Below are 24,352 nucleotides of genomic sequence, written 5' to 3' on the forward strand. Positions count from 1 at the left end.
AACAAATTAAAATATACCAAGCAAGAAAAACTTGTGTTTTCCAGTCTAGCCTGTTGGGGCACCATGCCCTGTCTCCAATGTCCACCCTCATCATTCCCGACAATAACATTTCATAGGGAGGCAATTAGGAGGGAAGTGTCTTTAAAAGTTTTCTTAGTGGGAAAATAATGGGGGGAGAAAGGGTAGGGGCTGAGAAAACACTGTCCTAAACCTCTGTCATATCCGGGGCTGTCCTATGGCCAAGAAGAGAACCAGGGTGAAGTTGGCACTTATGACGTCAAAGTAGAGAGATGGGGTGGGGATGGGTAGGTGGTATTGAGACCAGAATGATATTCTGAATGAATTAATTGCTGAATCAATCCTGAAATCTATGTCACTTCTAAATTTGTGTTATTGGAGTCAGTATCTTTCCTTTTGGTTTGGAGCTGTTTCCATTACTTGAAACACAAACCACCTTTTCCTTGTCTCTAAAATAGGAATTTCATAGGGCTCTTGGGCACATTTATTAAAATAATATAGGTGGAAATACCTGGTACAGTTCCTAACTATACGGTGGTTTTGTGAAATGATAGATCAATTTGAAGCAATGTAATGAATTTTTGCCATGATCTAAGGACTACTATGTTTACTAATTTTATATACAATTATGTATGTGTACCCTTAGGAATGTTCATTTTATGAAGCAGATCTGTGGGTGTGGTAGTGGTAAAAATCATTAGAATCCTTCACTCTACCTGCAGCTGGTAGTCTGGATATTGGTTTTTGGGATATTCCTTATCTCTGAAAAATTCTTAACATGTATTTCTGCAGACCACCTATGAGTCATCTGGGGGTACCTGTTAAAAGTGCCATTTGGCCCTACATAAAGTTAATGAATCAGGCTATTTTGGGATGGAATCTACATTTTTAATTAGCTTTCCAGATGATTCTAATAATAACACCTTATAAAACAAACATGTCAGACTAGAATTCATATATCTCAACTGTTCACATAGTATTTATTTAATAATTCAACAAATACAAGTAGCTTGGTTAACTGTGCTATATTTTTATTATTTGTTTAATGTTTTAAATATTTTTTCATTTAGATTTTTTAAATGGATTTTACCCACTTATTACCTTAAGATTCACTTTGAGAAAAGCCTTTACTGAATAAACATTTTAAAAACTATATTGGATCCTATTTCTTCCCTTTAAAAAAAAAAAAAGATCTATCTTCCCTCTCCTCTGATCTGTGTGAAATATTTTGACTTTAGCAGAGGTGTGGGGTGTGGAGCTTATACTAGAAACCATTAATTATAGTGGAAACCCTTATATAAATGCATGTTCATCACTTTCATTTTCCTCAGACTAATCATAAATTAATTGAACAGAAAGAATTTCTAGAATCTTAATGAGAATAAGCTTAGAGCTTGGCTTGAGTTTCAAGATAATAAACAACCATCTTTTCCCCTGAATATTAAATCTATTGGAAAATTTCATTCCATTATGCTTTCTGCCATTTAAGAAAACGAAAATGGGAAAATAGTGATGTAGCCAGCAGACACCCCCCTAGAAGGTTCAACATACACATGATGCCCTTTATGTACTAGCAGCGCCTATAGTTTAGTAGTCCACTGTTGTTGAATCCATTCCACATCATGAAAACCGTTGCCAAGAGTGGAAATTGTTTACAGAAGCAGACTGCTGCATCTTTCTCACACAGAGCAGCTGGTGGTCCAAACTGTGGGTCTTGTGGTTAGCGGCCAACCACTGCACATCTAGGGTTCAATAATCTATATAATTTATTGGGTCCTTAAGGCGGGGCTTTCTACTACTGTGAAGAGTTACAATCTCAAGCTCACAGGGACAGTTGTACCCTGTCCTACAGGTCACTAGGAGTCGGCATGACTTGATGGCAATACGTTTGGCTCTTTTTGTTTAATATAAGCCAGATACTGTTAAGCTTTTTGTATTTGCTTGTTTGTTTAGTCTGACAACAATCCTAAATGATATGTACTACTGAAAAACAGAGGCATAGAGACATTAAATAATTGTCCCATGGTCACAAAGATATTTAGCTGGTGAGCTTGTTTTATTCATCAAGAGATATAACCCAGCTGTAATACAGACAGCTACGGTTTCTGTAAAGAGTGCACTAACAACACTCACTTAAGCTATCCTATAGACAGTGATTGTGCAAGGATTTCACATTTTATGAAAATCATTTAGTCTACTAACTCATATACGCACATAGGAAATGCAAACTCGGATATTAAGTTTTCTGAGTGTGGCCAAAGAAAGTATACTAAAGCCATTTGAAATTATTTCTCCATTAAGAAAAAAATATTATCAATATAATTGTCAGTTGAGTATTAACAGCATTAATTGAATGCTTATTTACTATGGTGCTGCATACACACTAAGACAAATGTTTTACATGTATTTACATATATTTCCTGTAAAATGTTAGCTCCAAAAGTAGGTGCTTTTATCCATATTTTGCTCTAAACTCTATTTCTTCCCTTCTATCCTCCCAGCCCTCTGTCTCCAGCGAATTCCCGTTTGTTCACTTAACCTACAGGTCTCAGCTTAGACTTCGTCCCTACAGGAAGTCTTTCCTAGTCCACCAGAACTGAACCAGGTGCCCTGCTCATAGGCTCATATGAGTTTTGGAGTATTGCTGGCACTCCATACGGTGGTGCCTGTTTTCATATTTACTTCTTCCCCTGAACAGTGAGCTCTTGGAGCATGGCACCTGACCACACTGCAAGCCTTGAATTTTTATGGAATGAATGAGAAATAAATCACACAGCTAAAAGGCAGCCGAGAGTCAAATCCAGGACCATACAACTTGACTTTCAGCCTGGACACTGACCTAGTTATGAAACCTCTCTTTTCTGCTTACTAGCTAGCTGTAAGACACTAGGCAAATTACTTAATTTCTCTAATGCTTCCCCTTCTTCCTCATAGAATCCTTAACTAAGAAAAAGAGAAAGTGTTAAGTACTTGGTACACAGATGGCTCCATACTTGGTAACAGTGACTTATTATTTGCTGATACGCCACCTCCCTACCTTCTTGGTAAAGGAAAATTACTTTGCACTTAAAAAGGCAAGTTTGTCTTCTCTGACATTACAAAATAGCCTTAATTGTGATGAACAGTTTCTTACTAGTACTACTTAATTGGTTGGAAAACTCCTCTCTCAATTATTTTTTTAGTATTCACGGTCACATTTCATAACCAGTTCCACTCTGAACATTTTACTATCAAGCACCTAATAACTGCCGAGCACATTCACAATCGGTGTGCTTTTTCACTTGCTCTGGACTAAGTAGAGCTGTACTCTGTAGTCTGAATTCCCTGGTGAATTTTTCTTTGGTGCTCACAACTCTTCTACTTTACACATCACCAAATCCTGATTGTTTTACTCTTCTTTACTCAACTTCTCATTTCCTGAAAATCACCTTGAATTCAGCATCTTAAAACAGAATTGATCACTTTTTCAAGAAATCACCTGTACTTACTGGCATCCCTCCCTACTTCTGATAGTCCTGTATGCCTATCACGCAATGCCCATGCATCAAGAATCTTGATTTTTTTCGCTTCTGCTTCCCTAAATCAAGAAAACAGGTGATAACTTGTTCTTCTTTTGCAATACCTCAGGCCTGACCAGTATTAAAGGCGCCCTGGTGGCATAGTGAGTTAGCTGTTGGGCTGCTAATGGTAAATATAAAACCACTGTTGGCTCCACAGGAGAAAGATGAGGCTTTCTACTTCCGCAAAGATTTACAGTCTCGGAAACTCACAGTCCTATAGGCTCGCTATGCGTTGTAATTGACTTGATGGCAGTGTTTGATTTTTGGTTAAGCATTAGTACCATTTCCAGTGCTCACCCTCACTTGATCTTACTTAGCCACCATCATATATCATTTCACACTGGGTCTACTCCCGTGGCTTCTTATGTACTGCCCTTGCATGTATACCATTTACCCTGCAACTTATCCTGCTCATCACTTTCAGATCAGATCTATTTAACATCTTGTATTTAGACCAAATTCTTTTACAATCTTGGTCCAGCCTGAATCTTGACTACATCCTTTAGAAACTCTCCTCTCTAACCAAATCATTTCCCCCACACCTCTCAGACTTGCCATCTCAGTGCTCTAGTGCTGCTATCAAACAGAAATATCATAAATAGGTGACTAATTAACACACATTTATCTTCTCACAGTTTAGGAGGCTAGAAGTCCCAACTCAAAGTACCAGCTCTAAAAGAAGGCTCCCTCTGTCAGGTCTGGAGGGAAGCTTCTATTCCTGGACAATCTTTACGTGACTTGGCATCTCTTTTTCTCAATCTCTGTTCCTTGGGTCCTCTTGCTTAATATCCTTTATATCTCAAACAAGATTGACTTAAGACATTATATACTAATTCTCTCTCATTAACAAGAAAACCCATTCCCAAATGGGATTATAATGATGGGCATAGAGTTTAGGATTTATAAAACTATAATCTTGGCGGGGTGGGGGTCACATTCAACCTATAATACTTTCCTTTAACCAAAACTGATCCTAGTGCATTTTCTATCTGCTTAAACCTCTCCTATATCTACATTCAACTCATTTCCAACATTCTCCACTCTTTAACCATTCGGTTGAAAATGATTAGACTTCCCCATGATAGTATGAGTCATATTACTTATTTGTATTTTATCATTTGTTCTGTAGTATTATTTATCTTTGTATTTTACTTTTAAATACTGAGGGCTTAATCAGTTTTTAAATGTTTATTTACCTAGAAAAGTTCCTTATATCATGAGTTCAAGAAATATTGATTTGTTCCTAATATATTCTCATTTCATTTTAATATTTATTTTGTTTAGTAAATTAATATATAAATACATATAATTTTAATAATTTTAAATAGCAATTTCTACTTAGAGGCTTTCCATTCAGTCCTACTCCTGTATTACAGCTGAAAAACGTAGAGATGTTGGTCTTACTTGAATAACACCAACATCTCAATGCTATCAGCTCCTTCCCAGATGGAAAAAGAGAGTATCTGACCAAGGACTCAGGCCACGTCTCTACCGGCCACCTAAGCCTTAGGATACCCCAATGTTTCATCTGTTAGCACTTTCTACTTCACTACACTGATTTATTCTATTGGTTTTCCATAAATTGACTTCTGGTTTTTCACATATAATAAAATCACACACACCAGGCTCACTTACTGAATGTGTACAAGCAGACATGCTTATTTGTAACTGACATCAGCTTGCATGCAAAAGCAAAACACAATGGAAATGCATGAAAATTAGTGGGTATGTATTCGCACATTACAATTCAAGTGCCTTATGAATCATCCACAAATGCTTGGAAGTGAGTGTTAAGTGCCATTATGAAGCCAGATGACAAGATTTTTTTCCTACCAGTTTTCTCAATTCCCACTTGAATCAGTTTGGCTGGCTCTGTTTTGCTTTGGAAATGATGTCAATACAATTCTGAGGCTGCTGCTAGGGAGCACAAAACATTATAGGCCTATATAAGCAATGATTTTATATCTTTTTCATCTGCAACTGGGCTTTTTGGCTCAAATCTATTTCTTTTCTAAGATTAGATTGCAATCGTCTGATAGTCTTAACTTGTGTTTATACAAAATAGAACAACACATAAAAAAACAAGAAAACTGGCTTTTGTTTCATACATGCTAAATAATTCATTTGCCTAAACTCTTAAGTTGTGTATTGCTGAGATACAACATTATTATAATTCTGAACCTAAGCTAATATAATTCCTGATAAAAATTTTCTTCCAAAAATTTTTAATAAACATTTTATTACCTTGAAGCTGGAAATTGAAGTTTTTTTGTGTGCATTCTTAAGAGTCTGGTTGACCCATTTAATAATAATGTCATCATTTACTTTTTCACCCTCTCCAAGATCTGATAATACATTCAATGTATACCTGTAACAGGAAAGATGCATATTTAGATTCATATTTGCTTTCCAATCACCTATGTCAATAGTTAGATAAATAATCAAGATATATTTCATATCTGATAAATACCTCTTTTTTATCATTTTATTGGGCGCTCATACAACTCATCACAATCCATACATACATCAATTGTATAAAGCACATTTGTACATTCGTTACCCTCATCATTCTCAAAACATTTGTTCTCCACTTGAGCCCCTGGCATCAGCTCATTTTTCCCCCTCCCTCCCCGTTCGCCTCTCCCTCATGAACCCTTGATAATTTATAAATTATTTTGTCATGACTTACACTGTCTGACCTCTCCGTTCACCCACTTCTTTGTTGTCCGTCCCCCAGGTAGGAGGTTATATGTAGATCCTTGAAATCGGTTCCCCCTTTCTATCCAACATTCCCTCTACCCTCCCAGTATCTCCAGCACTGGTCCAGCACTGGTCCTGAAGGGAATCATCCGTCCTGGATTCCTTATGTTTCCAGTTCCTATCTGTACCAGTGTACATCCTCTGGTCTAGTCAGATTTGTAAGGGAATACCTCTCTTTTAAGGCAGATATTTACCCTTGGATACAAGGGTACAAAATTGTGATAGTTAGGTTTTGGGCAACTTGGCTGAACCAGGATTCTCAGGGGTTTTGCAGTTAAGACCTAATAATCCCCCATGATGTGACCTAACTCTCAGTAATCACCTCCATAAAGGGATCTGCCTTATGAGCAGGGTAAGATTAGGGTGGGATGCAACTCCCTTACTCAGGTCACAGCCCCAGGCAATCAAATGAAAGAACATTTCCTCAGGAGTGTGGCCTATTTCCAATATAAATGGATACTGTGAAAATGTTTCTTCTTCTTTTTTATAATCATTTTATTGGGGGCTCTTACAGCTTAGAACAATCCATACATCAATTGTATCAAGCATATTTATACATATGTTGCCATCATCATTTCCAAAACATTTTCTACTTGAGCCCTTGGTATAAACTCCTTGTTTTTCCCTCTCCCTTCCCAACCCTGCAACCTTCTTGAATCCTTGATCAATTATATATTGCAATTTTTATTATTTCATATCTTACACTGTCGTCTCCCTTCACCCACATTTGTCCCCTTTGGCAGGGGTGGAGTGGGGGCTATATATCCAACCATGTGATGGGTTCCCTTTCTCCCCCTTTCCCCTCCCCGACCATCCCTCTATCCTCATGATATCGCTACTCCCATTACTGCTCCTGAGGGGCTCATCTTTCCTGAATTCCATATGTCAAGAGTTCTATCTGTACCAATATGTGTTCTCCGTCTAGCCAGATTTGTCAGGTAGAACTGGGACATGGTAGTGGAGGGGAGGAACCATTCAGGAATTAGAGGAATGATGTGTGATTCGTCAGTGCTACACTGCACCTTGGTTGAACCATCCCTTCCTTATAACCCTTCTATGAGGGGATATCCAACTGTCTACAGATGGGCTTTGGATCTCCATTCCAATCCCCCTTGTTCGCATCCATATAGTTGTTTGTTTTGGATCTTTTGATACCAGATACCTGATCCCGTCCACACCTCATGATCACACAGGCTGGTGTGCTTCTTCCATGTGGGCTTATTTGCTTCCCTGCTAAATGGCTGCTTGTTTAACTTCAAGCCTTTAAGACCCAGATGCTATATCTTTTAATAGCCAGTACCATCCACTCTCTTCACCACATCTGCTTATGCACCCATTTTGTGTTCAGTGATTGTGTCAGAAAGGTGAGTATCAAAGAGTGCCAGGTTATCAGAACAAAGTGTTTTTGTGTTAAGGGAGGCCTTGAGTAAAGGCCCAAACTCTATCTGCTTTCTTAATAACTTTACAAATATATGTACATTGGTCTCTATCCCTTTCATTATGAATTAATATATTTACATATATACAAAGCTAGAGCTATATCTCTATAAATAGCTCGTGCCTCCTATTTCTTTCCTCTATTTCCTTTCACCTTCCTCCTACCCACTGTCATGCTCACCCTTCATTCCAGTAATTCCTCTGAGATATATTGCACTTGATTAAACCCCACCAGTCATTAGACACCCTCCTCGCCATCAGTTTTAGATCTTTTGTTGTTCCCTTATCTGAATTTGTTGGCTCTCCATTCCCCCTCCCCACTCCCTCCTCTGCCATGTCCCCTCCCACCCCACCACCCTGGAACCGCAGGATGGTTCATCCTGCCTATCTTATAGAGATAGACATAGGGCAAAAGAAAAACAAAAAACAAAACAAACAGCTAAAACAAGGAAAAAAAACCCAAACCAATAGATAGTTCCAGGTCTGTCTGCTGACCCTTATGTATGTTTTCCGATCAAGTCTGATAAGGTGCCAAGCCCTGTCGCCCAAGTCAGAAGTCTATTTTCGGGATTCCTCAGGTACTTGGTTACTTTGCTCCCTTTGCTGCTTTGTTGCACTCCCTTTACGTTTCACCCCATTGTGCATGGGGCAGACGAGGCACACTTTCCACATAGTGTCTCCAGTGCTGTCCCCTGTAGCGCTATGGGTCAGTGAGGGAATGCTGTGTCTCGTTTTGGGGCTGGCCCTATGGTGCATTGGCTGCTCTGAGCAGGTATGTCATCCCCAGGGCTTGGTGGGCTATGATGAGGTTCTCTCTCTCACTCTCTCTCTCTCTCCCTCCCTCCCTATTAGTTCACTCCCATGTGGTCTGGACAGATCCGACTTTCTCCCCAGCTATATCTTTAGTGCTGTCCTCTGTACTGGTGTCTTCTGGGGAGCAGAAAATGCTTGTTTTTTGCTGGGTCTGGCTAGATCTTGCATCTGGTCATTGACTTCTGGTTCTTTGAACTTGAGCCAACAGCCTACCATATTGCCTGCTGCTCATGGGCACTGTCAGCTGCCTGTCGTCTGACCTATCAACCTTGGGTTCATTTGTCTCTGCAGCACCAGCCTATAGTCTTCCTGCTGATCTTGGATTCATCAGCCTCCAAAGCTACCTGAGTCAGAAGAACCCTCCAGTCTAACAACTGACCCACTTGGAACTTGCCTACTTCTACAATTGTGAGACTCATTTTCTTGATTGTGTTCTATAGGATCATTATGAGTCAGAATCAACTCGGTGACATTAAGAAGATTCACTGGTTTTACTTTTCTAGAGAACTTAGCCTAAGACACTCACCAATCAGAAACAAAAACTACTATGTCATATATAAAAATATTAAAACTCTATGAAGCAATTTGCACTGGGAACTAATAAAAGTGTGTTTCCAGACTACAGCCCATTAAAAAAATAAAGCACAGCTTACAAAAATTGGTCAACAGTAAATCATTTTAAAGTAATATATTTTTACTCTGTATTTTGTCTGTATTCATTATTATTCAAAAATAGCTCAGGTTTTCATCCCAGTGACTTGAAGAAAACAGTTGCTGTAAGTGTATTCATTAGCCTTTACCTCCTCATCAGCTGCCAAACCAAGGCTAGTGTGAGTGTCGCATTCCCTTCATTTAGGTCCTGCCCAGCAATGCCGACCAAAGAGAATTTGGCCTTATTCTTCCCAAGCTCCACTGCATAGTTACAGTTTTCAATCTATAAATAAGAAATAAAAGTTTTGGAATCAAAGAAAATTTTTAAAAAACCATATATACCCTGAATTTGCAAGCTTAGTTCAATCATCTAAAATATAATTACAATTTGATTTAAAACATGTAGGAAATAATAATAGCCTTTCATAATAACAGTAAAAGAAAGGAAAGAGTTTCTCCCATTTTATAGTTGAAGCTGACAAAGGAGTTAAGCAAAAGCTGAACCGAGGAACACCAGACTGGAAAATTCGGAGGAGTAGAAGTGTTCACAGGGGGTTGGGTTAGATCATCTTTAAGATCTTTCCTATCCCAAATGCCTTCATTGTGTGACTTAAGACTGCAAAACTTACTATTGGCAAATTTGTGCTAAAAACGGACTTCTTTCATCCCACTAATAGAGATAAAATATTGCTTTGCCTAAAGTAAAAATTAAGAAATAGAAGGGAAAATGTTTCATTCACTAAAAATCAAACTTTATTCCACTTATTTTAAAATATAGATATTACTCATCCTTTGAAATCATTCTCTGGCCCACTTTTCTTCCCAAAGGCTTATCCTTACATGTACCAGCTGATAACAATTTATATTTTGTTTGGACTTCTATAACAGTTATTTTGTAACACTATACATCATCTTATTATTAACTTTTATTTATAAGAGTGATTCCAAAAAAGTAATGGAAACATTTCATTATCTTTTAATTCCACTTTTTGGAGCCCCCTTATAAGTATATAAACACATACACATACATACAGGTATGTATCACTTAACGTTCATGATACAGTCTAGAAAATAGCACATTGTGTGACTTGGACATTGTGCAAACACAATATTGAAACCCTCCGGGAACCCGCTTCTGGTTGTCCTTGTTGCCACTGCTGCTGGAGCTGCTTTTAAAGGCTGAGAAGACATGGGTGGCACCAAGACCTGAGAGGAAGTGCGCATGGGGAAAATAAGTGGAGCATTCCCACTGCTGCCTGCTGCTCTTCCTACCTGAGCAGTAGGAGCAGCCTGGGCCCTGGAGCTGCCACCACCACCTACTTACCTGCTATGCGTAGCCCAAAAGCACACACCCAGAGCCATGTTCCCTGCCTCACCTGTCTATGTCCAACCCATAGATACTCCAGTGCTCCAGGAGTCTGGGGTGTAGGGTATTTAAAATCACTAGGGGAAAATAATAAACAAAAGAAGTGCTTCCCCTGTCTTTTAACAACCAAAAACAAAAACAAAAAAACCACGAGAGACACAGACATATAAACCTGAATAGTCACTAAGTGTAACATACCTGTACCTATCTACTCTGACATATTGTGTTTTTCTCCAATGAAATTCTAAGCTCTCATAAACTCTAAGCTCTCATAATGTCACCAGCATTATAAAGTGTTTCGTAAATGTTCTTTGGAATAAACATTTTTAAGAAAATAAAAAAATATAACCTAAGACACACAGATATAGTTTCTCCATGAACCAGAGAGTAGTTCCAGGAAAGCTGAAGATGAGACTTCACAACAACAAAAATTTTCAAAAGTAAAAGATACTAGTCCTTAAAAAGAGAGAATCCAAATTCTCAAAGTTTGTTACAAGTAAGAATGCAAGGTGGTTCTTTGAACCTGTTGTAACCTCGACTTCCTACTTCTCTCATTTGATAAGTAAAATATTTGATATATATTCCTAAAAACAAAAAAACTAAACAAAGTAATATTCCAAAATTCTGGTACCAGTTACCAGTTATCATCTGGTGGACTCACACTCATGGTAATGCTATGTGTGACAGGGTGGAACTGTGCTCATGAGATTTTCAACGGCTAATTTTTTGGAGGTAGACCCAGGCTTTTCTTCCATTGTGACTCTGTAGAACTCCAACACCAAATACTAAATAAATAACAATAAAGTGAATGCATAATCTGCAAAGAGTTGGCAAGTTTGGTGACTATAAAATAAGACTATTTCTGGTGCATCTCAAGGAACATTAAGGATTTCCAACTTGGTAAAGGGGGAGAGTTCTATAGTGTATCTGACTGGAAGGACTACCTTCATTTTCCCAAACACTTACTAAAACAAACATGAACTAAGACCATCAAATTGCACACATTTTGGGTTCATAGAGTCATAGAGACAGACCATACTTTCTCAAGCCGTATGAAATCCTATCCTCTTATACTAAAACAATAACAACATATCCATGGTCATTATTTCATTTACCTTCTTCATGTTTCCTCCGAGAGCAGGATAAGGAGGTTTGTTGACATGGCTCCAGTTGACTGGCACACGGATCATTTCGTACAGTTGAAAGATCACTAATGCATCTGCAAGGTCACTAGAAACAGGAAAGGGCAGCAGATGAAGGAGCAGGAAATGCTGGTACCATCTAATTTGACTAATCCAATGGGAGATGGGTCACTTAATGTTTAAAGAATTACAAGACCTAGCATTTGATCTGTGCCCTGGTGACGTACTATGTTATCCATTGAGCTGCTAACCACAAAGTTGGCAGTTCAAAAACACCCAGTTACAATCCTGGGAAAACAGAAGGGCACTATGAGTTAGAACTGACTTGATGGCACTGAAGGGTTTTTTAGAGCATTTGACCTAGAACTTGCAATCTAGAAAGCTATACAAAATGTGTATTTAAGCATATATATATGCTTAAATTCCAAAATTACATATCTAGAAATCTGTCTAAAATTATTATTTTGAAACTCATATAAGTGAGTTTCAAAAAGTTGATGGAGAATTTCTGTTATTTTTTAATTCCATTTGTCTGCAAACTTTTTGTACCGCTTCATACAAAAGACATTTAGTACCTTGCTAGCTGCTTTATAAATTTGGAAACAGCTTAAATACCTGGCAGAAGGAATTTTCTGCATGAGCTACCTAGACTAAGCACTCCTGGGAGTACATTAGATATATAATTAGATCTGTATACACTGTCAACGCTTTCCATTGCACATTAAATTCAAGAGGATACCTTACCCAATACATGTAGTTAGGTTCAAATTTAGCACCTTATCACTTGATCTCCCTTTTGACCTATTTTAAATTTTTTCTAGTTTTTATTATTTTCTACTTTCTTTTCCATTAAGATTTTCTTTTGGTAACCTTTGTTAGTCTTTTAAAAATTATTGGTATGTTTTTCTATATATGAAACCCAGGTTAGGTAAATCTACAGAAATAGTTGGATTAATGGTTTCTTGGGAGCACGGCAGGGAGTTTTGGGGGAAATGGGGAGCTAATAATGAGTCTAATAAAGAAAATGTTCTAAAATCGATTTTACCACAATCATTACCACTGATTGTACAACTCTCCTTGATATGAATGAACTATTGAATTTGTACAGTATACAGATTATGTGTCAAAACTTAAAAAAATCCTACTGACAAAAGATTGCAAATAATGTGATTTTTTTTAAAGTAAGTATGTGGTAAGGAATATTAATACCAATTTTCCCTGGGGTGGACTAACGGAATGTAAAAGGGTTGAGAGGATTATCATGTTTGCTTTATTTATCTATTTATACACTTCCTGAAACTTCTTTTACAGTAAAAATGGGTTTGCATATTGGGCAACTATTCAGGCTGAATAACAAATATTAAGAGGAAAGAGATGACTTGAACACTACTGCTATTTGGATCTGGAAAAACATGTTCTTTGGAACTGCTCAAAATATGTCTGTAAAATCAGATATCCCTCCACAGAAGGGTTATAAGGAAGAGATGATTCAACCACGGAGCAGTTTATATCACTGAGGAAACACACATCATTCCTCTAGTTCCTGAATGCTTCCCCCTCCCACTACCATGACCCAGTTCTACCTTACAAATCTGGCTAGACCGGAGAACACACACTGGTACAGATAGAACTCTCAGCACATGGAATCAGGACAGATGAGCCCTCAGGAACAGTAGTGGGAGTAGCGATATCACGAGGGTAGAGGGATGGTCAGCAAGGGGGAAGGGGGAGAAAGGGGAACCCATCACAAGGTTGGCTAGATAGCCATTTTGACCCCCACGAAGAGGACGAATGACAGAAACGTGGGCGAAGGGAGAGAACAGACAGTGTAAAATACAAAATAATAATAACAATATATAATTGAACAAGGAGTCACAAGGGTGGGAGGGTAGGAGAAGAAGGGGGAAAAAGAGGAGCTTATACCAAGAGCGCGAGTAGAAAATGTTTTGGAAATGATTATGGCAACATGTACAAATATGCTTGATACAACTGATGTATGGAATATTCTAAGAGCTATAAGAGCCCCCAATAAAATGATTTTTTTAAATGTCTGTAGAAGACTTTGCAATCAATTCTGTGTACTGAGGACATGAAGCAATAGCAGGCGATTTAAAAGCTGCTAGCTTTGTGATGCACGTGGAGTTTTTCCCCAACAGACTGGCTGCTGATTTATGCTTTGCTAACATTTATGTTAGAGTCACTTTGTATTCTCTGAGTACATCTCGTGTGGCACTGAGGGACGTGCCTCTGTGCTGAGGGAGGGGGGTAGGGAGTCTAACATGAAAGTAATTAAGAGCTGACGAGGTTATCTCAATAGGCACCTGGAACATTTTGTATTGAAAAACAACAAGAAATGCTTAAGTATGAAGGGGCTTCAAAAAGTTCATGGAAAAATTCTATTATGCTTTCATTCCATTTTTCCATGAACTTTCGGAAGGCCCCTTACATTTGTCTGAATTCTAAAGTCTCACCTATTTCTTGATTTTTCTTTTCCTTTTAAGTGAATTCACTCTTACATCTATGTGATATGGCATTATTATTCATGTTGTAGAAACGTAAAGCCCAGACACTTTCCGAGCTTGTCATAGAAACACTCGTAGTCCATACCTGCATTGGACTTTCAGCCCCCAGGGAGAAGCACATTTCTGTTCTTCAAAACCACACACTTGTGCATATTTTGTGATTGCAGCTTGGAAATAGACCATACTTCTCCACATTTTTAATACTCAGATATAGATATGTACAATTTCAACTGTTTTTTAAAGCAGAGAAGAGATCATAGTATACGTACTGTGTTTTCCCCCATCAATTAAAGTTATAGACATTCTCCGTCCAGTTACTGTAATAGGAGCACTCACCTAAATGGCATCTTTTCTCATTTAGCTGAATTTACACACTCTGAGAGTTTTTCAAGTATAAGCCCACCACTTAAAGCCAGTTAAGGAGAATTTAAAGAATATTTTGGATATAAATGAGTAGAAATTACATTATATTTCCTCTGTCACTGTTATCAAGTTGATTCTGACTCATGAGAACCCTAAATAAGGTTTACAAGACTTTAAATCTTCACAGGAGCAGTCAGCCTTATTTTTCTCCCACAGAGCAGCTGGTGGGTTTGAACTACCAAATTAAACATAGCAGCCTGATGCCTACCCAACAGCTCCACCAGGACACCTTAAATTATTAATAGATTTGTTAGACTTTTTTCTTAAAAATTGCAATTATTTTTTGAAGTTGAGTTCTTTAGCATTTCTTCGAGGCAGGTTGGTAGATACTAATGGAGAAGTAAGGTTTCCACCTATGTGCACTTTGGAAGCGCACTCACTGCATTGTGCTGTGCTGTGAACATGTTGACAATTATTCAGAAAAGGAGCCAACTTACATGGCTACACATTCATCCAGGTCCTAGAGAAGGACTTTTTGCTTGGCAAAGTGGAGGGCAGTGAAAACAAAGGAAGTTCCTCGATGAGATATGGATAGACACAGTGGTTGCAACTACGGGCTCAACCAGGAACAATTGTGAGGATGGCTGAGGATCAGGCCACGTTTCCATCTGTTGTACAAAGGGTCCCTATGAGCTGGAACTGACTTGACGGCGCTTAACAACTCCGATAAAAGGAGGATTTTTTTACAATCGAGAAAAAATATACAAAACAAATTATGAAAAACAGAGGATTACGAAAATAATGAAAAACAGATGACACACAGTAAGAGGCTTTACCTGTACAAATGGTTAATGTACGGGTTTACACCCAAGGAATTCATCCAGTTCCGAAATGTCCTCTCTTCCTTGCTCTCTCCTACAGTAGACACAAGTTCACACTGATGACTCGGGACAAAAAAGAATCAGGAACTGTGTTTGAAACCTTTCTGGCAGGTACTAGCCTTACATACTTTGTCTTGGTTCCCGTATACTGTCCTTTCTGTCTAGGAAGCTTCCATTAGCTCTAAATCTCCCCAATCTATCATCCCTTACCTGATGCACATGAACTATGGAACCATGGATTTCTCTGTCCAGAAAAGTAACAAATGTGCATGGCTACATATTTACTTATGGTTAGATGGCTAAAAGACCGGCTAAACATGAATAACACCTTTTAGCAGGTTGAGTAACATGAACATTCAAAATAGGAACAGGAATGCTGGGCCTTCCCCAGTGCTGTGCTGAAAGGTCCTGAACACGCAAATTTACATTTTAATCACACCAAACAGCAATGCAGGAGAGCTGGAATTACAGTAATGTAAAAATGGGGGGATAGTATTCTTTTATGGGCTTCATGGGTTATTTTGGTGGTCTCTACTAAACATATGGTTATTTTGATGTTCACTACTCAACATATGTAATTTTTCCATATACAGCCCCCACAAACACACACAAAGAAAAAAACGCTAAGAGAAAGATACATTTCATACTAAATCCCTGGACCATAGGGATCGCCTTAAGGAATACTCCTGTAAGAAATTAGCCTGGAATAACCTCTTCTCCTTGAGCACTTAAGGGATCGCCTTAAGGAATACTCCTGTAAGAAATTAGCCTGGAATAACCTCTTCTCCTTGAGCACTGCTTTCATAGCTATGAATGCAGTGTTCATACCATCTAAAGGAAAATAGGAGTCAAGTGTGCCACAAAGTAGGCAGAGATATGGGTTCCACATGCTTCGTCTGTTTTCCTGTCATCTCTTAGATTGGGGGGGAAAAAAAGTCATGTTCTTTGCACTTCAGCTAGAAGCCACTGGAATGCCTTAGCCTTCTTCGGATCACAGTCTCCTGAAAAATTCAAGCATTTACAGTACACCTCTCATCTCCTCTAAGTCATAAGCACGTTCGGCTCACTTTCTAGACTGTGGCCCACGTGAGGAGACCAGGAGAAGTTGGCACAGGAATCTATAAGCATATGAGCTCCAATGGCCCATTCCTACAAAACCATTCTTCAGTCATATTTTGATCAAATGCCACAGGCAGTACACACCAACACACCCATTACAGGTCAAAACCCTTTGCCACTAGAAGGACTGTTATTTGTGCTGAGTACTGGAAAAATAAACTGCCTACTATATTTTCATGAGGTTTTCAATACCATTGCCTAACTGCTTTCCCAGAATCTGCTTTAATTATTCCTCTATTATGTTGTCATTTAATTTTTTGTTTAATCGGCTAGTTAGTTTGGTCTGCATAAAAGATCTAGTGTATTTTACCTGACATTATCACTTTATAATAAATAGTCTATATGATCATTTCTTTTAAAAAAAGTTAAATGAAACATTCCTAGACTCTGTGCTTACCTTGTTTGTAGGAGTTATTCAGCAGTGCAAATTAAAGATATGAACTATCTCCAAAGTGGTACACATATAAACATACAATGAATAACAGCTTGATGCATGTGACTTTAGATTTAGCTTTTCACTATATTTCTTATATATAAAATTTTCTTCTAGTAATTAGAGAATTTCTAGTGTTTTAAGGCAAGAAAATCCAAATTATAGTATATTTTAAAATTCCTAGCATTAATGTCACAATAGATTAATTTTTAGTTTTAAAAATATCTAACTTCACCAATAAAATGATTTTTAAAATATCTAGTGTTTGTTGAACCTGATGATGTAATGAAAAATATTTTTTAAAAACCCACCACACTGTTATACTTTGATTGGGTTTTGAAACTATTATAAACTTCAGAAGTTCATATTTCTTCCTATTTGCTTAGTCAATTATGTAATTATGTTAATTTGATACCTGTAAAGCAAAACCGATTTTATAGGTAAACATATATCTATGTAGTATCATCTTAAGTTGGCAAATAAATGCTTAAAGCCAGAAGCATTACGCAATGGTACAAGAGCCATGGTCAAGTATTGCAAAAACATATGTATTCCAGACTGGAAACTCTTGTCTGAATTGTAGACAACTCAAGCAATCTTAGAAACAAAATCTGAACTGCTGACATACAGGATAGAATGAACTATAAAAGATTCCATTAATTTAGAGTCAAAATAACATCTGCAACTGATAAGTTTCAGAGAAAATAATGGATACATTTTAAAAGTAGGCTCACCAGAGGAAAGGGACGGGAACAACCCATAATGAAGGTTCACTGTACAAAGAGATACATTAGGTGTATCTGCCCTGCCCTGACCCTGACTGAGCACATACAATAAGCTAAACTTTTTCATTCATGATCACATGGTCTAAAACTCTTCAAAGTACCGATGTCTATTATTAGTCCTGTTTTATGCTTATCTTTGAGAAAACCAAGGCTCACAGAGGCCACTCAAATATTAAAGAGTAGAATCATGTGAACCAAGTCAATTTAATTCTGTGGCCTACAGACAGACTTTCAGTTACCACAAATGAATTTTGTGATTTTTTTTTTACAAGTAGTCCACATAGTATGTGACAGAGGCCTAAATATTTAATTGGGCTTTTAGTTTTCTTTATAATTCTTTTCCAAGGAGGACATACAAATATATGAATTAGGAATGTGACAGGGTCAAGCTTCAAATTTTGGAAGGATCTACAAACACAAATTTAGAGAAGAAAAATTTCAATGACAGTCAAAGTCAAATGTATTGGGGGAGATGTATCAGGACATACATATGTTCTAAATAAAGGCGATTGATAAACATTCCCCACAGTATCTTCTTACACAAATATAATAAATACTAAGGGAAATATTGAGCAATCCTATTCACACTGAAAAATTCCAAAACATGCTGAACACTAGCAAAAGAATTCAAACATGACAAACAGGAGATGGAGCAAGTTGGAAAAGATATCTAGTAAGAATTCAGTGACTATAAAAAGCAGATAATTTTTAATATGCCACTCTAAACAAAGCCTTCTACTGTAAGACAGAGGGATTCTGATATTTTCCAGACTGATGAACACTTAGCAGTCATCTTTTTTGTTTAAATATTTTTTCACTTTTTTTTTAGCTCTAACCCCTCATCAGAGATTTCTCTTCTTTGAAAAAGCTACAAATTTGTCTATTTCCCCTCTCCAGTACTTATCTGTGTAACAAATATCTTTTTTTTTTATTTTACCGATCTCCAGAACAGTAAATGAGTCATAAACCTCAAAGAAGATATTATGAAGCTTCTTCCCCGCGCCCCCCCATTAATCAAAATAATAGGTATGAGGTGACAAGGATAATGGAATCCTGGTGGTGGCATTCAAAAGGATCATGAAATGAATCTCCCATTCCACCAGTGGGGAAGGAGAGGTTAGGGAGTAATGTGAGAGAATGAACGACCAGTCAAATTTCAAATTCTCTTGCCCAAGAATTCCTCCTTGAGGACTGTCTTCTCCAAACCATGACAACCAGAAAGAAAAACTTAGAACTGACCTCGTCCCCCAACAACTGCCACCATTGCTGCCGCTGCTCTTCCCTGCATGTGGGTGAGAGTGTGAGAGTGGGGGAAGGAAGAAGAAAGGCTAGGAAACAGAGATAAGGAGAAAAATCTAGATATTGGGAACGCTTTTGTCATTATGATGATTCATATATTGTAAGCATCAATGACATTCAGTAAATGTAACATAGCTCCTTATAGAACCTAAGATGAATCATTTCAAAGATTATTTGTCATAAAAAATGACTGCTTATTCTCAGGAGAGGGACATAAGCTTTATATATTAAATCATGAAATATAAGCTTTATATATTAAATCATGAAATATAAGCTTTATATATTAAATCATGAAATATAAGCTTTATATATTAAATCATGAAATCCTATAGTCAAAAATCAGTGTTTATAACTATAATATCCCATCAGTATAGAAGGCAAATTAGGTGGTGAGTTTACATAACCAGAGCCTTACTCTGTTATTCTAATTATGCTTCATTTATGTTTCTTTTAGTCTTTCATTCTATAGGCATATTAAGGCAGAAATACACAGCATGAACAATGCAAAAGATAAATATCAATCCAGATGGAAAGAAAAAATGGTACTAATAAAAGCAGCATTCAGAACGAATATAGAGTATAGAAAAGTACTAAATACAGTACCTACATTAGGAGGGGTCAAATCTGCATTTCACAAAGCAAAATAGGAAAGTGTTATAAATTATAAGACCAGTAACGCTAGCCCCCACACACAAGACAAGTAATGAATATTATATTTTTCCATTTACACAGCAACATTAAAAAGAGTAAAACACTGGAGTCAAACTATAGCTTCTGAAGAAGAAAAACAGCTACAAATAAATATATATATATATATATATATATTTTCCCAATAACCAATACATTGTTCATAATAGTGGATGGTGGAATTACTGTTATGTTACCACTTAAGAGAAAATTTTCAAATGCATGAGAGTTTTCATGAAGCTCTTATAAGATTTAACCTAGCATTCTTTTGTAACCAACACCATATCCACATTCTGCAATTTGAGCTTTGTAATGGATGCATGTGTACACAACACACATTGAACTTCTCCCACCACAGTCCCCAACCAGGCAGTGAGGAAGGGCAGTGCATAGAAGATAAAGAAGGTGAGCCAGTGTAGAGCAGAAGGAACTTACCTTCCAGTAAATTTATGTCGATGTCATTATTGTCAGGTTTGTGTAGGCATGGGTATGTGTTAAACAGATTAGCTACAAAGGCTAAATTAAGTTTAGGATTGCCTGAAACCACATCTGCAGGGGTGACGAACTGTCTGCAGCCCAGTCTATCTGCTTCACGAAGCATAAATTCAGCACGCTTCAGGTCATTTTTCTCCTAAACAATTAAATGGAACAGAAAGTAAAAATCAAACTTTTGATTGATTTTTTAATTGATTAACTTGTTTCTAAATAATTACTTTTCTGCAACTATATAAATAGTAGCTCAAAATACCGTCAAAATGAGCAGGAACTCACTGTGGGTGAAGGGATATATTGGATGTGTAACATATGAAAAAAAATTTATTAAGGGTTCACAAGGGTGGTAGGGTGGGGAAGGAAGGGGATAAAGAGGAGCTGATATCAAGGGGCTCAAGTAGAAAGAAAATAGTTTTAAAATGGTGATGGCAGCATCTGTACAAGTTTACTTGATATAATTAATTTATAGATTATTATAATGTCTGTAAGAGCCCCCAATAAAAAGATCAATTTTTAAAAAATGAGCAGGAATCCCAGAGAAATTTCCCTATTTCTTTTGTAAATCAAAGAGCCATTATCTTGCTGGGATCAAAGTCATATTTCCCCCACATTCCTGAAATACTCAATAAAACCATCCAATATTATCTCAGGAAGTTCCTACTGGTCAATACTTAGGTAATTTGTTCAAGGTCTCTTATTAGAATGCCTTATGTGGATAAAAGGTTTAATTGCCTCACCCACCTTACCATGAGTGACATTTTCAGTAGCATTTCTCCATAAAAACAAGTTGGCATTCATATAAAACATATTAAAGTCAGGACACTTCTCACAATTGTAAAACCCAAGAAACAAACTAAATTCCTGTCATCTGAAGACCAAATGAATAAACAAAGACGTGCAAAAACATGAGTGAGTTCAACAATGTAATAATGCTTTCAAAAATAAGTACTATAAATTTAAGTACAACACATTACTTAATATTGAATTAAAAAGTAAGTTGAATCTTAAAAATACACTTAGATAAAAGAAAACTATAAAAAGAACATAGACCAATGAACACAAGACTTAAGATGGCGGTTACCCTGGGGTAAGGAAGAAAGATGAGATAGGGAACTGAGGAGATAAACGTAAATTAATGTAACAATCTTAGGTTTTTTGTTGAATTAAGGGGTCAGGAGCACTCATTACAATATTAACAAAACAATCAACAAAAACAACCACCCACCAAAATCATAAAAATAGATAAAAAGAGAGGCATACAAGGATTCATGATGACAGTATATCATAACTCGAGATTATGATTTATTTAATTCTGTGTATTAGTCCTGCAACGAGCCCAGGTGGCATAGTGGTTCCCCATTGGGATGCTAACCGCAAGACCAGCAGTTCAAAACCACCAGCCACTCTGTGGCAAAAAGATGGGACTTTCTACTCCTATAAAGACTGGCAGTCTCATAAGCTCACAGGGGCAGTTCTACCGTGTCTTACAGGGTCACTATGAGTCAGCATTGACTTGATGGCAGTGAGTTTGGTTTTTCAGTACTACTTTTACCCACCTTCCCAAAAAAATTAAATCAGAGGAAGCAATAGGAAAATTGTCAAAGTAAACATAAACATATTACAATAGACCAGAGTTAGATTTTAAGTCAAACTATAAAAAACTTCCTTCACATACTTTAGGTAGTGAGGAAGGTTATGTGCCTGCTACATATTACAGATTATTGTTAAATTTTAAAGCTATGATATGGTGTTATTATTATATTTTTAAGTTTTTATCTTTTAGAAACATATAATTCATATTGTAATGTTTGTAGATGTGATTAAAATATATTCACAATTTTCTTAAAAATAATGGTAAAGGGGAACTTCTAGCAAGATGGTGCTCAGGTAAACAGATCATATTGGGATCTCTGTGGTGATTGGTGACTTTGGGGGATCAGAAAGCCAAGTGGGAGATTTGGATTAAATAATTAACACCCACAGCAACTTGGAGCTCTTTCCCACACTCCCCACCCCTCCCCACCCTGCCCAATTTATACTTGCTCCAGAGCCAGAGACCTGCAGCCTGGTCTGGTCTCAGGGCTACCCCAGACTGTGCTGCTTGCACTGCTGCAGGCCCTGCTCCAGCCAAAACCCGCCATTTGTACCCCCCATGAGCCAACCACCACACCCAGAGCCCGACAGCTGACCTGCTGTGGCTCTTGCAGCCATGGATGGACCCCCCACACTGCTGCTGACCTCATGTGGCTTCCCCAATGGTGGCTGGCACCCTACCACCAACTACACATGGCTTTCCACACTGAGATCAGTACCTTCCCACCATCCGCTTGGGGCTATGGAGCCAGACCACTATTGGTCTGCGGCTTTCTCCACATGCAGCCATGTCCAGAGTCCACCGAAGGTACTACCCACCGCAATCGGTCCCCTTCTTCCTGCCCAGCTGTGGCGTCCACTGCCATGCCTAATACCCTCCCACTGTCAAAGTGTGGCTCTAGTGGCCAGGGTTAGCCTCTGCTCGCCATACGCCCATGTCAATGGCCACCCCCCTACCGACTACTTGCCTGAGGCTTTTCCTGCCAAGGCTGAAACAGCCTGGCCCCGTGGACCAATCCCAAAAGTGCTACCTCAACCCCACGGACCTTACACCAGCTTGCTCTGGCCCTGCAGCTCCCTGGTGACCCGACTCAGATTTGTGACCCCCAGCCGACCAATCCCGGTTTCACAGATCCTCTGCTGCATGACTGGACTTGCAGCTCCCCTGCTGGCCCAGATTGTCCCTGTGGCTACACCCTGGCCTTCCTCAGTCCAGGGGCCTTCATACAGATGCCGAATCAGCCTACCTTTCAAGGCCTCCTGCTACCACTAGCCACCAAGTCACTGTGGTGCCTTGCCTGATTGTTCTTCACAGCACCACTTTGCTGCCCGCATTCCCCCAACTATTTTGATCCCAATTTTACCTTACAAATCTGGATAGACCAGAGGATGTACACTGGTACAGATAGGAACTGGAAATACAGGGAATCCAGCACAGATGATCCCTTCAGGGCCAGTGATGAGAGTGGTGATACTGGGAAGGTGGGATGGAAAGGGGGAACCAATTACAAGGATCTACATATAACTTCCTCCCTGGGGGACGGACAACAGAAAAGTGGGTGAAGGAAGACGTCAGATAGTGTAAGATATGACAAAATATAATTTATAAATTATCACGGGTTCATGAGGGAGGAGGAAGGGGGAAGGGGGGAGCGCAGAGGGAGGGGGAAAAATGAAGAGCTGATGCCAAGGGCTTAAGAGAAGAGCAAATGTTTTGAGAATGATGAGAGCAATGAATGTACAAATGTGCTTTGTACAATTGATGTATGTATGGATTGTGATAAGAGTTGTATGAGCCCCCCAAAAAATGATTAAAAAAATATTGGGCTATAGAATACAAAAGTATATAAAATTAATAACTCACCATGACCAAGTGGGATTCATTCCAGGGATGTTGGGACTGTGTAACATTCAAAAGTTCATCAACATTATCCATCATATTGACAAGGACAAGAATCACATGGTAATATGGATAGATGCAGAACAAGCATTTGACAACACCTAGCACCCATTCCTAATTAAGACACTCAAGAATATAGGAATGGAAGGGGAATTTCTCAATATAATACAAGCTATATCTGAAAAAATAATATCCAGTATTATAGTCAATAGAGAAAAAATAAAAACAACCGCACTGAAAAATGGGAGCAGACAAGTATACCCCTGTCCCCACTTTTATTCAGCATTGTACTGGATGTCCTAGCTAACAATATAAGGCAAAGAAAAGACATTAAAGGCATTTATCTAGGGAAAGAAGAGGTAAACCTATTGTTATCTGCAGATCACACGAATCTATATATTGAAAACCTCCAGATCGCTACAATAGGAGTGCTGGAAGCAATAGAGGAATATGGTAGAATTTCAGGATACAACATTAACAAACAGAAGGCCGTGCTGCACCAGTCTGCATGATCACAAGGTGCCAAAGGGA

General features: G+C 38.1%; 1 protein-coding gene across 4 annotated transcripts in view; it reads right to left on the reverse strand.

The window, feature by feature from the left end:
- The window catches only part of PLS1 (plastin 1), a 126,048-nt gene that overhangs the window by 3,447 nt on the left and 98,249 nt on the right, over positions 1 to 24,352 (reverse strand). Inside the window, exons 10-16 of one of the 4 annotated variants that reach the window (XM_045287451.1) lie at positions 20,272 to 20,467; positions 19,753 to 19,773; positions 15,469 to 15,547; positions 11,721 to 11,835; positions 9,389 to 9,522; positions 5,823 to 5,946; positions 5,412 to 5,492 (exon numbers count right to left, since the gene is read on the reverse strand). In XM_045287451.1, the coding sequence (XP_045143386.1) occupies positions 5,436 to 5,492; positions 5,823 to 5,946; positions 9,389 to 9,522; positions 11,721 to 11,835; positions 15,469 to 15,547; positions 19,753 to 19,773; positions 20,272 to 20,467 (726 nt within the window). In that variant the 3' untranslated portion in view covers positions 5,412 to 5,435. Of the gene's footprint in view, positions 1 to 5,411; positions 5,496 to 5,822; positions 5,947 to 9,388; positions 9,523 to 11,720; positions 11,836 to 15,468; positions 15,548 to 19,752; positions 19,774 to 20,271; positions 20,468 to 24,352 lie in introns of all 4 variants that reach the window. The other 3 variants (XM_045287450.1, XM_045287449.1, XM_004712068.3) reach the window with 3 other exon arrangements.

Source organism: Echinops telfairi, unplaced genomic scaffold (genome assembly GCF_000313985.2).
Source record: "Echinops telfairi isolate 266 unplaced genomic scaffold, ASM31398v2 ScPeMD7_16;HRSCAF=60, whole genome shotgun sequence".
Classification (NCBI taxonomy): domain Eukaryota; kingdom Metazoa; phylum Chordata; class Mammalia; order Afrosoricida; family Tenrecidae; genus Echinops; species Echinops telfairi.